This window comes from Mirounga angustirostris, unplaced genomic scaffold, assembly GCF_029215605.1.
Source record: "Mirounga angustirostris isolate CCGP_5_RB_7025 unplaced genomic scaffold, mMirAng1.0.hap1 SCAF_3, whole genome shotgun sequence".
Taxonomy (NCBI): Eukaryota; Metazoa; Chordata; class Mammalia; order Carnivora; family Phocidae; genus Mirounga; species Mirounga angustirostris.
Window position 1 is genome coordinate 74,287,321 of NW_026991711.1, and position 14,634 is coordinate 74,301,954.

General features: G+C 44.3%; 1 protein-coding gene across 1 annotated transcript in view; it reads left to right on the forward strand.

The window, feature by feature from the left end:
* The first annotated feature begins 1,756 nt into the window (after nucleotides 1–1,756).
* The window catches only part of LOC135363787 (phospholipid-transporting ATPase IB-like), a 204,783-nt gene continuing 191,905 nt past the window's right edge, over nucleotides 1,757–14,634 (forward strand). The window contains exon 1 of the mRNA XM_064585806.1: nucleotides 1,757–1,886. Coding sequence (XP_064441876.1) covers nucleotides 1,757–1,886 — 130 coding nt within the window. The remainder of the gene's footprint in view (nucleotides 1,887–14,634) is intronic.

The following is a 14,634-nucleotide window of genomic DNA, read 5'->3' on the forward strand; positions in this document are numbered from 1 at the left end:
AGCGATGATGAGGCCACTTCACCTAGGAGCTGCTGCATCTGGGCTTGAAAATCTGTCAGCCAGGAGACATCATTATGATGGGCTGGATGTGGCTTTCAAATGACCAGTTACACTCCCTGGAATTCCTAGACCTTGGACATAAACCCCATTTCATCCAGAGGAAACTGAAGACCAGAGAACTACAGAGTCTTGTTTCAGGCCATCTTCTGACTTCTAGTCCTAGTCCAGTGTGCTTTATGCTTCATAGCACTGTGACCCAAACTGGTTTCAAATAGGGGTGAGGCTAAACATTTCATAAAGAGATCTAGCATCTTGGTTGAGAGTACAGCCTCTGGAGACCAGGATATCTGGGTGTAAATCCTGCCACTTACTGGCAGTGTGATCTTGGGTAAGTTACTAAACGGTGAATTTATCTAGCAAGTCAGAATTTGGCCTAACCCCTGGTAAGGGGACTCTGAGAAGGACTGGGGTAATTTTTAATTTCTTTTTTTTTTTTTTAAAGGTTTTTTTTTTTTTTTTTTGAAAGAGAGAGAGTGAGAGACAGAGAGCATGAGGGTCAGAGGGAGAAGCAGACTCCCTGCCGAGCAGGGAGCCCGATGCGGGACTCGATCCCGGGACTCCAGGATCATGACCTGAGCCGAAGGCAGTCGCTTAACCAACTGAGCCACCCAGGCGCCCCGTAATTTTTAATTTCTTAACCAGCCCATCCGAGGGGAGTAGGGAAGGGTGGGTGGATGTGGTTCAGAGGAGCCAGAAATTGACTGAGACCCAGAAAAGCAAGAGGCGTGTTATTTCTTGCTCACCAGAGTTCGCGGGCTGACATTCTTACCCGCTACACCACAAAACCACAAGAATTCTCATTTCTCCGCTATCCCAAAGGTTATTAGCCCCGTCTGACCATCAAACAATCATCCTTCTTGAGCCGGCTTAAGTTTCCAGGCCTTTTCCGTCCTGTTGTCTCCTGCCAGCTTTCCAGTCCGAAGGCTGGATCTGCCACGTTGCCTGGGCCAGAAGAGCCCACGGTGGCCGGACAAGCCTTGGCTCCGCGGGCTGCAGAGACGGAAGGCACGGAGACCGCGCCGGCCCCGAACTTCACCCCAGGCGAGGCTCTGCAGCCCAAGGGCGGGCGAAAAAGGAGGGCTCAGGGGACAGAAACCCGACGCTTCCGCCTCCTCCCCGCGGTGGGCAAGCCGCGATCCTGGGATGGATCGTCAGCACACCCAGCGCGCTGCGCACGTTTGGGAGCGAGGCGCCACGACACCAGCGACAGCCGGGACCGCAGAGCGGGCGACGGCGGCCGAGGAGGCCCAAACCCAAGGCTTCGGCAGATCAGGGTCCGCACTGACGGGTGTGCGCGTGCGCGCCTCCGTGTTGTCCGGGATCCAAAGCAGCGGAGCTGTGGGCGCGTCTGTGGCATGCAGGGCGCGGCCCCGAGCCCGATGGGGGTGGCGCTGGGCGCAGTCCCTGAGCCTGCGTGCGGTGCGAAGCCAGGCTGCGGGGCCCGGGTAGCCCGCGACGGCCGTGGGCGCGCGCGGCTCTCCAGCTCTGCATCCCAACTAGCCCACTAGTTCCAACTGCGAGCGCTCTGCGGACAAACGCGGGCGCGCGAGGTAGTGGCTGGGCACTCTGGGGACCGAGCAGAGCTGGCCAGACCGCCTCAAGCCCTGTGACTGGCCAAGGCCCTTCTGGCACGCGCTTCTTCTATTAGCGGGGCATAGTGATAGCACTCCCCTCACGGGAGTGTGGCGAGGGCTGCATGAAGAGCGAGAAGCAAAGAGGATGTCTTTCTACATCACCTGCAACTGGGAAGAGCAACCCCTGCATTCTTGTGGCAGCTCGTGTTGTTGGCGCTTCATCTCCCTCTTTGGAGGGTCAGCTTCTGGAAGGTTGTGTTGGGGACAGCTTTACTTTCCCAGAGGCCATTTACGAGATGTGCTCTGTTCTTTTAAGCTACACGTTTCAAAAACATTTCTTCCTAAGGCTGTATATTCCTTATAATGTATTATTTTCACTAATTACTGTGCTAGAGGAAAGGAAGGTAATCAAAGGTATATATATATATATATATATATATATATATATATATATATGAAGACTCTTCAGGAAAGTGTCGGCCAGAAGACAACTCACCAGCCAGCCAGCATTGTTGCATGAAGAACCATGGGAGCAAACATGAGACTCTTTTAGGGATCATGGTTGGATTTTCAGGCATTTCCTGTTAAATCATGGTAAAGAATATATATTTGTGAATAGAGGGGCCCATTTTATGTCTTAAAAACAAGCCCGATGGAGTACCTGGATATCATGTTTTAGGAAGTATGAGCCCATTGTGGTAGGCTGAAAATGCACCCACCCCCAAGATACCCACATGCCTGGAACCTGTGAATGTTACCTCATTTGGAAAAAAGTTTGCAGCTGTGATTAAATAAGGCTCTCCAAATGGAGAGGTTATCTTGGATTAGCTGAGTGGGCCCTAAATGCAATCACAGGTGTCCTTAATTAGAGAGAGGCAAAGAGAGATTGGACACAGGAAAAAGAGAAGGAGGTCATGGTTAGATGAAAGCAGAGATTGGAGTTTTATGGCCACAAGCCAAGGAATGTTGGCAGCTGTCAGAAACTGGATGGGATAAGGATGGGATTCTTCCTTCGAGCCTCCAGAAGGAGCAAGGTGCTTTGTGGACACCTTGATTTTTTTCTTTTTTAAAGATTTATGCATTTATTTTAGAGAGAGTGAGAGTGAGCAAGTGGGGGCAGGGGGAGGAGCAGAGGGAGAGAGAGAATCTCAAGCAGACTCCCCGTTGAACGCAAAGCCCATGGTGAGGTGGGACTGGATCCCAGAACCCTGGGATCATGACCTGAGCCAAAATCAAGATTCGGTTGCTTAACCGACTGAGCCATTCGATTCACTAGAACTAATTTTGGATTTCTGACCTCAAGAGCTGTGGTAGACTACATTTCCAGTGTTTTAAGCCACCAAGTTTGTGATAATTTGTTACTGTAGCCACAGGAAACTAATACTCATTATTGATTCAGAGAACTAATAGATCCCCAAGTCCATATAACATATGGACTGATACTACTAACATATATCATTGATACTAGCTTTGTCCTATTTTCCCTCCGTGGAATATCTTGACTTTGTGGTTGATATAGAGAATGACTGGGTGACCTTGAGTAGGGTGGCTTTAGCCCACCTATCCAGGTGTTTTCATTTGGTGTTGGTTGCCAGGGATAGCAATATAAACCATAATGTACCTATCAAGGCCATGAGGTCAACATTAGCCTGTCAATGTCCATGTTGGCTTCAGAATGTTGAAGTTAATTGCTCACCGTGGCTCTCCATGCACTCTGAGAATTGGATAAGCCTCACAATCTCTGTGTGGTTATAAGGTGAGCCAAGTGAAAAGAAACAAAAAGGAAAAAAAAAAAAGAGAAAAACACTTGGCTGTTTATATTTAGCATTGTGAGCAAATTTATGTTGTACTAGGTTTATAAATCATAACCCATAAACAAATCCATGAAGTCAAAATTGATTCAGGAGCCCAGGCTCCAGTTCTAGCTCCCCTTTAGGCAATTTACTTACCCTTTCAAGTGAGATGAAATGGCATGAGGCACAATAACAATACATATTATTTAACAAGCACATGTATCAGAAGCTGGACTAAATGATATGCATATACAATCTTATTTCATCTTTGTAACAACCCATTGCAATAACTTATCTTCATTATATAGATGAAGAAATTGAGTTTCAGAAAAAATTAAGAAAACTTGCCCAAAGCTGCAAAATCAGTGGCTGAGCTGGGATTTGGACACAGAGATGTGTTATTCCCAAGTACATACGGTTAATCACCATTGAGTAGTTCATAAGTGTAGAGACAGTGCAAAGGTGCATCATTATGCATTATAAGTTAGAGTCTTTATTGATGTCATTATGATTTTAATTTCAGAGCATCAAATGTCCACACAAACTCTAGATTCTGTTCCTCCTAGACTCAGTGTTGGATGTCCTTACTCTTAGTGGCCCCAGTAAACCAGTGAGGAGGATTTCTGGGAGTCAGGGCCTTGATAGTATATGTATTTTGGGAAAACAATCTCAAATCCCACTTATCAGTGACGGTTTCTCTCCTCACTACTTAATGCAATGAACTCTCATGACCTGAAGATTGCTATAACCACAGCCCACAGGTTTGGAAACTAAGGAAGTTTCATTCACTATGATTATCCTAAATAGGTTATAATTTCTTATTTAATTCTTCATTTAATGCAAGTTACCCAGGAATACATTTTAAAGTTTCTGAACATTTGAATTTATTTTAAGCTGCAAATCTTAACAGAGCTCTAAATGTGGATTTCCCTCCCAAAGTTTTACAGATCCAACTGCTAAAACCATTGGGTAACAGCTCTGAAAACATGAGTGAGGGGCAGGGATGATGTGACCATGACAGTGAGGAAGAGCCAGTATAACAATGTGGTCTGAAAATCACTACTGTGGCCAGTGGGAGCTCAATTCCACTGGGAATGTTCCAGATGTTTTCTAGAACTACTTGTTTGGAGGATGGGAACCTGCTTTGTGCCAGCGGTAAAGGTTTGCCCTTAGCAGGGGTGTGGGGAGCAGAGGAAACAGCAATCATTCTCCCATATTTCTGGGCAGAACTTGAACAGGCCAGTGACCTTCCACTGCTTCAGCTTCTGAGAAGGCTCTGAGGCAGGACACCTACAGACGAAAGGATGCTCATTCCTGTATTTCACAAGTGTTGAATACCTGCAAATTTCAGGCATTGGAGATAGAATGTTGAATTAGACATGGTTCTTGTCCTTATGGGAATTAGAGTCTAGTGAGGTATCATGTGCCAGAGTTTATAGGCAAGGAAGTGAGTTGAGTGTGTAGGGACCAAAAAGTTGTTCAATATTCAATCTAACTGGAACATAGAGGGTGAGGGGCAAGACTAAATAACTAGGGGTCAGGTAACAGAACACTTGTTAAGAAGCTTGGGCTCCATTTTGAGGGCAGTCGTGTTTTTAAGCAGAGAGTGACATCATCATATTTGTATTTTGAAAAGAAACAAGCATTTTGGAGTAGGACATAACTAGAGGTAGGAGGATCTTGCAACAGTGCAGTGAGAAACAGGGGGCTCACAGTAGCCTTTTGGCAATAGTGGTGGTGGATGGGGAAGGTATTTAAGAGGAAATTGTTTATCAGTTGGATGTGGAGAGTAAGAGAGTAAGCTAAAGGGTTTTAGTTTGGTTTCTGGCAGCAGGGTAGATTGTAAAACTATTGCTCAAGTTATAGAAAATGTAAGGTGGAATAGGTTTGGGGTGATTTGAATTTGGGCCTCTCTCATGGCTATGATTATCACCTGGGTGTTGAAAAATGGATGGACTCTCACACTGAGAGGACTTAAAACAAGAAAAGAAAGGAACCCGGACAGAGTTCTGCTGCCCACTGATGTTTAGGACGTGGGCAGAGGAAGAGAATGCTGCCAGGAAGTGACACGGGGGTCTAAGAGTCTGTTGGAGCAGTTGACAAGCAGGACATTGGTGATCTTTGCGAGCAGTTTCCGTGGAGTGGTAGTAGCCAGATTTCATCAAGTTGAATGGTTAATGGGTGTTGATAAAGTAGCGTCTGCTGGTGTGGACATTGCTTCCAGGAGGTTTGTCTTTATATCAATTCCTTAGAGCTGCTCTATCCAGAAGTTTTCTGTCAGTTTCTTAGAGCAAAACAAACCAGGTGGCTTAAAACAACAGAAATATATTCTCACAGTTCTGGAGGATACAGGTCTGAGATCAAGGTATCTGTAGAGCTGGGCTCCATCTGAGGTTTTGAGTAGAATCCTTTCTTGCTTCTTCCTAGTTTTTGGCAGTGGCTGTCAATTCTTGGTGTTCCCTTGCCGGTAGACACATCACTCCAATCTCTTTGTCCATCATCATATGGCATTCTCTTGGTGTGTTTCTTTCTTTTCTTTTCTTTTCTTTTTTTAAGATTTTATTTATTTATTTGATAGAGAGAGAGAGCACAAGCAGGGGGAGCAGCAGAGGGAGAGGGAGAAGCAGGCTCTCTGCTGAGCAGGAGCTCGATTCCAGGACCTTGGGATCATGACCTAAGCCAAAGGCAGACGCTTAACTGACTGAGCCACCCAGGCGCCCCCTCTTGGTGTGTTTCTGTCTTTACATGGCACTTTCTTCTTATAAGGACACCAGTCCTATTGGATTAAGATCCACCTAGTGACATCTTCTCAACTTGGCTACATTTACAAAGACCCTATTTCAAATAAGGGCACATTCTCAGATACCAGGGATTAGGACATCAACATATCTTTTTGGGGGACACAGTCCAATCCATAGCAGTCTTTCAAGGGGAGGCTGGGAAGAGCATCCTTAAAGTAAAAGTATAGACTAGAGAATACCAGGAAATGAACTGAAGACAAATTTCCCTACATAACAATGCCAGTCTTTTTTTTTTAATTTTTAATTTTTTAAAATTTATTTTGAGAGAAGAAGAGAGAGAGGGTTGGGGGGCAGAGGGAGAGGGAGAGAGAGAATTCCAAGCAGGCTCCACACCCAGTGCATAGCCCGATGTGGGGTTCGATCTCATGACCCTGAGATCATGACCTGAGCCTAAATCAAGAGTCAGTCGTTTTACTGACTGAGCCACCCAGGCGCCCCAACAATGGCCAGTCTTGAACAGAAAGGTGGAATTTCAGTTCAGAGTTTACTAGCCAACCCTTCTTTCTGTGTCACATCAGGCCTCCCAACCCAGACAGCCATCATTGCTGGTCAGATCTTTGTTTCACTTCTAAAGAGTTGACAGACAATTTTGTGTTCTAAGACTGACAGGTTTGTCCAGAGCAAGTCCATTGCTGGCTTTCCCTAGAATATGAGAATACTGTGTTCCTACCTTTTCCTGGTCAAACACATAGACACTATGCCTTGAGAAGCATAAGTTTTAAAAAAGTGTGAGAGAACTATAAGAAATATAGCATTTTTGTTGTTTCCCATGCACATTTTCAAATTGGAAATTGCCTTGCATCTTGCTATAACTTGGAAGTGCACACTTCCATACAGGGAGGTCACTGCAAAAGTGAAGGGGTGGCGGATTAGTTTCTGGCCCACCCTCTCTGGCACCTTCTTCTGATTCTCCCACCCTCCCCAGTGTTCCTCACTTTCAGGCTGCTCATGGCCTGCAAACAAGGTACATCTGTACATACTTTATTAGGACGCCAGGAGCTGTGATGGTAATCAGGGCACCAAAGATGAATAAGCCAAGTTTTATCTTAGGGAGGGCAATGTGATAAGCCCTAAGGATATCCCACAGTTACCCACTAGGTTATCTTGGAGAAGAGGAGATGATGAGTATGCCTGGGGCCCCGGGGACTGGAGAAGGAAGCTCCTTATTCTCTGGGTCAGGGTATTCTCTTAAAATACACTTGATTCAGAAAATGAGCACCTTGGTTGGTACTGAACCCCTTAGCTGCTAAAACATCGAGAGGTACCTGATTGTGAGCAAGACCTTTTGGAAATTGTCATGGATGGAATTATGTCTCCTCAAAAATTCGTATATTGAAATCCTAATCTCTAGTGCCTCAGAATGTGACTGTATTTGGAAACAGGGCCTTTGGAGAGATAATTAAGTTTAAATGAGGCCTTTAGAGTGGGCCTTAATCCGATATGACTGGTATCCTTTTAGAAGAGATTAGAATCCACAGAGAGCCTCCAGGGATGTGTGTCTACAGAGGAAAGACCACGTGAGAACACAGCAAGAAGGTGGCCATCTGCAAGGCAAGGAGAGAGGTCTCAGAAGAAACCTAACCTGCCGACACCTTGATCTTCTAAACTCCAGAACTGTGAGAAAATATATTTATATCATGTAGTCATGTAGTTTGTGGCATTTTGTTAGGGCAGTTCTACCAAACTAATATGAGAATGGGCACTATTAAATCTCCTGGTTTCTCTATACTGTGACCCATCATCTGGTCGTAGCATCCTATGGAGAGCTGATAAGGGGCTCTAAGCTGGGTGTGGTAGGGAAAAGCAAGTAAGGTTGAGCAGACTTACCTCTTCTTCCCCAGTGTGTTTAAGGAGTTGCTTTCTGCCACCTGGGCTTATGTTACACTTCATCCAGTTAACATCTTTGCCACTTTAAAAATACAGGGTTAGGGGAGGGAGGCTAACTCCGTTTTAAGTGCTGATTTCCAAGTACAATGAACTCATGAGATGTTCCCTTTTCAGATTCATCCAGGGAAGCAAATCTTCTACATTTGAGATGATAATAGTGAATCAGAAGCAAGCTGTTTCATGGCACATGAAGCACGGACATCACTCCACCAACTGATATTCTTATCTATTTATTTATTTATTTGAGAGAGAGAGAGAGAGAACAAGCAGGGGGAGTGACAGGCAGAGGGAGAGGGAGAAGCAGACTCCCCACTGAGCAGGGAGCCCAATACAGGGCTCCATCCCAGGACCCTGAGATCATGACCTGAGCTGAAGGCAGACGTTTAACTGACTGAACCACCCAGGTGCCCCACCAACTGAAATTCTAATAACTTAAATGTGGTGGTAGGAAGAAATTAAAAGTGTATATGCACATGTGTGGAATTTACCTGGGAATGATGAGGCACAGGAAGAGAAGGATGAAAAATAAATCACCTATTTGTTTTTGTTTTATTTTGTTTCATTTTTTTTAGAAGGGGCGTAAAAATTCTCCTGTCCATCTGTGGCAGACAACCTTACGGAGTAATCCATCCTTGGATTTCTCCCTCATGAGCAGTCTTTCTTCATCTCCTGTCTGCATTTCCATACTTCTCACTCGCTCATATAGTTAATGTTTGTCCCCCACCCAAGCCTATTTTGAATATATTTCCTTGAAAAACTATATAATATTTATTTTGTATACATTTTAAAATTTTATGTAAAGGATATTGTGCTATAAATCTCATTCTGCTTTCATAAAATGTTAGGTCTTCAGGACCCATTCATGTTACTTTATATGACATGCTTCTGATCGGCGCATGTTACTCTATCGCATTCCCATACCATAGCTCATCTTTTCCTGTACTCATACTTACTTAGGTTATTCCCAACTGTTCCTGCTTCTATGAACTTTTACGTGGTTTCTTATGAATCTGCCCTGTAGTGGTGTTTTTTTGGTTTTTTGGCGGGAGGTGGTTTGGTATATATGTCCTAGAGTAGATGTCAGAGGTTTCGGGCTTATTTATTTCATTTCAGTAAGTAATGCTGGATTGTTCTCAGGAATGGTTGTACAAGTGTAATTTCTAATATGGTAAATATTAGTAGTAGATATAAGCTACATAAACGAAGTTCCTTAGGTTCTTTGATACTTTTTAAGAGTCTGAAGCGTTCCTGAGACCCTACATTTTGAGAGCCAATGATTTAGTCTACAAAAGTATTGGTAAAAATCATCAATTATCAAATCTATATTAGGTTCATGTTTCCAGGGGTGCCTGGGTGGCTCAGTTGGCTAAGCATCTGGCTTCAGCTCATGTTGTGATCTTGGGGTCCTGAGATAGAGCCCCTGCACCGGGCTTCCCTGCTCAGTGGGGAGCATGCTTCTCCCTCTGCCTCTGCGACATTCCTCCTGTTTGTGCTCTCTCTCAAATAAATAAATAAATAAATAAAATAAAATCTTAAAAAAAAAAAGTTCATGTTTCCAGTGAGGTATTGTCTTATCTTCAAGTGTTCACCTATTAGTAGGCACGTTACCTACTTTTTTTCACCATTTGGAAGAAAAGCAAATTAGCTTCCAAGTGTGAAAGGTCTCTTTTATCCTTCTAGGCTGAGTTGAAAGGAGGGAGGTACTTCAGAGGACAAGGAAAGCAGGCTCGGTGAGTGTGGAAGAACAGGAAGTGCGGCAAGCCCCATCCCAGGAGCACAGTGTGAGGGCGGTGCTGAGGCCTCAACTGTCAGAACTTCCAGAGGCAAGCTGGGGAGGTTTCTGCTCATTCCGGGCCAGGACCAGGGGCCACCGTCGGGACTAGGGCTTTTGGTGCTGAGTGAAGACATTCAGGATATTAACCATAACAGGTCGTTTTCTAGTCAAAGGTGGTGTCCCCAGCCTGACTGGTGAGTAACTAGGAAGCCCTCTGTTTCAGTGTGTGGTCCCTTTAAGCAGCTGCTGTGTAACTGTTCCAGTAACTGAACTGGGGTCCATTTTCAGATGTCCCAGGCTCACCCAGGGAACCTGTCCTTCCCTAAATGGCCAGAGAAATAATAAACCAAAACGATAGATCCATATGCAGTCACTCTGTGTGATGTGTGTCAGTGCATGTGTCTAAAATTCAACAAACACACATATGTTCACCATACAGAATAAACAACCTTTATATATATGTATATATATGTATATATATATTTTGTTATATTTGTTTTTATGGGTTTTTTTTTTAAAGATTTTATTTATTTATTTGAGAGAGAGTGAGAGAGAGCATGAGAGAGGAGAGGGTCAGAGGGAGAAGCAGACTCCCCACTGAGCGGGGACCCCGATGGGGGACTCGATCCTGGGACTCCAGGATCACGACCTGAGCTGAAGGCAGTTGCTTAACCAACTGAGCCACCCAGGCGCCCTGTTTTTATGTTTTTAAACATTTTATGTTTTTAAGTTTTTATTTAATTTTAATTTTTTTCTTTTTTTCTTTCTTTCTTTCTTTCTTTTTTTTTTTTTTAGAAATCATTGGAGATAAGGCAAAGCAAAAATCACCTTTAATATTACCTCCAGGCTCAATCCCCCTGTCTCCCTCCCTTGGGCCCTGCTCCAGGCAATTACTATTCTGAGTGTGTTGTGTATGATTTCAGTCGTTTAGTCTAGTTAACATCTGTCAGCACATAGTTACAAATTTTTTTCTTGTGATGGGAACTTTTAAGATTTACTCTTAGCAACTTTCAAGTATGCAATACAGTATTATTAACTATAGTCACCATGCTATATGTTATATTCCCAGGATTATTTATTTTGTAACCAGAAGTTTGTACATTTTGACCTTCTTTAAAATTTTGCCCACTTCCCATCCGTACCTCTGGCCATCACCAATCTGTTCTCTGGATCTATGAACTTGTTTTTTTGTTGTTGTTTGTTTATTGTGATTCCCACATTTAAGTGAGATCATAAGGTATTTGTCTTTCTCTGCATTGTTTTCTTGTTTTCTTTATTATTCATTTCTTTATTATTTCTTTATTATTTCATGTTTTCTTTATTATTCATTCACCGGTGGACACTTAGGTTGTTTCCATATATTGACTATTGTAAATAATGCTGCAGTGAAATGGCCGTATATCTTTTAAAGTTAGTGTTTTCATTTCCTGATTGGTACATAGGCCCTCATGTGGCAGTTTTTAATGTATACAAATATGTATAGTCTTTCAGGACCCTGAAGGTAAGCCCCACTGGCTACCAGAGCCAGGCAATCTAGAGGTGTCCCCTGGGCAACAGTCACAAAAATTGGGGTGCCTAGATGAGGGTGCCAGCTCCTGTCTGGGAATACCGGCAACCCAGAATGAGGTAGAGGGAGAGCACACAGCTAGCATCCACTGGCATCCAACCCTAGAGAATACTCCAGCAGCCCTTAGTGTGCCAAACCAGTAGCCTGCCCCTCAGGCTGAAGCTCCAGGACCAGCTAATAGGCCTCTTCCACAGAAAGACTGGGGGGTGTTTCAGTCTGCTGTCTGTGACATGCCCTGTGGGTGGTGCTGGCCAAGAACCAGCTCTCTGATTGTTGCAGTCCCATCCCACGAGACCCAGGAAAGTGAACCCCACTGGCCCCCAGAGCCAGGCAAGCAAGTAGCGTCCCCTGAGTGGCAGCCATAAAAACTGGGGCATCGGCCGAGTGTAAAAGCTCCCCTCTGGGAGATCCTGGTGCTCTGGTGGCAGAGTACAAAGACAGTGCCCACCTTCCAAGGTCTCTGGGGAGGATGACTGAGGGCCTTCAGATGTGTGTTTGACTAGAAGCCTGCTCCTCAAGTCACGCCTGTAAAGATAAGTTAATGGCCTTCTTCACAGAGAGCCTGGGCTCCTCAGTCTGTTGCGTCCCTGCTCTGCCCCATAGAGGGGGGTGCAAGCTGGATGAAAACTCTTTCTCCGTTGGTTAGATTCCAGTGGGACTCAGGAGCATAAGCCCTGTCAGCTGCAAAATCAGGTCACCAGATGGGGGTACAAGCTCCACTCCAGGAGTTACCAGAGGGCTGGAGGGAGGCAAAGGGGAGTGCAAAGATGGCACCCACAGGCCCTCTGTGTTTGGAGAGAATTTCCGCAGATCCCTAGATGTGCGTTAATGTAGATGCCAGGCCCTCAGGCCAGTGCTTTAACGTGAGAAAATAAGTCTCTTTCACAGAAAATCTGGGTAGATACTTTTCAGTTGGCTGCCTCTGTGCTCAGTCCTGGGGTAGGTGCATTTGCATGTGAATCCTTTAAGAACAACTTCTCAGTTCACCAGAGTCTTGTGAGTCTTGTGGCTGCAAGCCCCATTAGATATTTTGGGGGCTCATTTCTAAGATGCAGGTAAAAGGGTGCCTGCCACATGTGGGGTCAAAACCCTGCACTCCTCGGAGAGAAGCTCAGGGTTTTGAGTTTCCTCCTGATTGTGGGTTGCCACACCTCTGGTGGGGTTCACAGTGAGACAGTGTCCGCCTCTCCTACCACTCTGATGTGGGTTTTTTTCATTCACTTTATGTGGAGGAGTTGCTCAGCTAGTTTTTAGCCTCCCCTTTCCCGCCCCTGGAAATTGTTCCATATGCAGCTGTAGATTCAGTGTGTATTTGGTTTCCCTAGAGACTCCTTCTTAAATAGGTTTTTAGCCAGTTCTTTCAGCTGTACTTAATTCCCTCTTACTGTGCAGGAACCGTGTTCATGTTGTGGTAAGTGCAGGAGAGGGCAAGTGTTCTATAATCCTATGATTTGCTTTTTTTCTTCACAAGGACTTTTTAGGTTGTTTTTGTTTTTGTTTTCCTCTTAAGTGAGCCAGGAAGACTAAGACTAGAATGAGCTAAAGTTAGGCATTTCCTTTCTTCCATGTTGATGAGGCTCTGGTAAAATACTTTTCCTTCAGAGCAGGCCTTTGTTGAGGGGAACAGAATGTGATGAGCATATTTTATAATGGTCCTTTTCCCCATCTCTTGCTGGAAGCATGAGCGGCCTTTTCTCTGATCTTCACCCTGAGAAGCTGGTGGTGTTCCTTAAGGTCCCCCTCTTGGGCCATGTCCCATGGAGATTTTATCTCAAAGCTAGTGCATGGTTCAGCCTTCTGCAATTAGTCAATTACTCTCTACATGTTTCTACCAGTTGCTGGCTCCAGAGATAAATTGTGATTCTCTGTATTCACCCAACTCTTCCGTTTTTGGGGAGACAATTGGCCTTGTGACCTGAATTCTCTGATAGATCTAAGAAGAGTTGTAGATTTTCAGTTTAATCAGTTTTTTTTTCTCTTTATGAGGATGGGAGTCTTAATCTCCAATTATTTTTACGTGTTACACCAGAGCAGTTTTTAAAATAGATTCTTTGAGAGAATTTTACATAGGCCATCATGTAGTTTGTGAATAGAGTTCTATTTCTTTCTTTTCTCTTTGCTTTTTGTTTGTCTTGCCTATTGCAAGACAAAACCTCCAGTACAATATTGTATACACGTGGTGAGTAAGGACAGCCTGCATTGTTGCCAATCTTAGGAAGAAAGCATTTGGTCTTTTGCACTTAAGTCTGATATTTGCTGCAGGTTTTTCATAGATATCCTTCATCAGGTGGAAGAACTTACCCTATTTTCTTGGCTTGCTAAGAGTTTTTATCAATTGATGTTGAAATTTGTTAAATGCATCTGTATCTATTGAGATTATCATAGGGCTTTTTTTTTCCTTTAATCTTTTGAGATGACAAATTACATCATTTTATTTCCAAATGATGAATCAAACTTCCTTTCTTGGAATAAACCCACTAGATTATTATCAGTTTCCTGGGGTTATCATAGGAAAGTACCACAAACTGGGTGACTTAGAACAACAGAAATCTACTGTCTCAGAACTCTCAAGGATAGAAGTCTGAAATCAAGGTGTCAGCAGGGCCATGCTTTATTTGCAATCTGTGGGTGAAGGATCATTCTTTGCCTCCTCCAGCTTCTGGGAGCTCCAGATGTTCCTTGGTTTGTAGCAGCCATGATTCCATTCTGTACCTCCATCTTCAGGCATTTTCCCTGTCTCTTCACACTGTCTTCCCTCTATATGTGTATCTGTCTCTGTGACCGAATTTCCCTTTTTCATAAGGACTGCAGTCATATTGGATTAGGGCCCACCCTTTGACATTATCTTAATTTAGTTAACTCTGCAGGGAACTTAAGCTATGGTCTGAACGTTTGTGTCCCTCTCCCCCCAATCCATGTGTTGAAATCCTAACCACCAAAGGTGAGGGTATTAGTAGGTGGAGCCTTTGGGAGGTGCTTAAGCATGCAGGTGGAGCCCTCACAAATGGGATCAGTGCTGTATAAAAGAGAGCCCAGAGAGATCCTTAGCCCCTTCCACTATGTGAGGACATGATGAGAATGGACCACCTGTGAACCAGGAAGATGACCCTCACCAAAACCACCATGCTGGTGCCTTGATCTTGGACTTCCCAGCCTTCAAAACTGTGAGAAATAAATT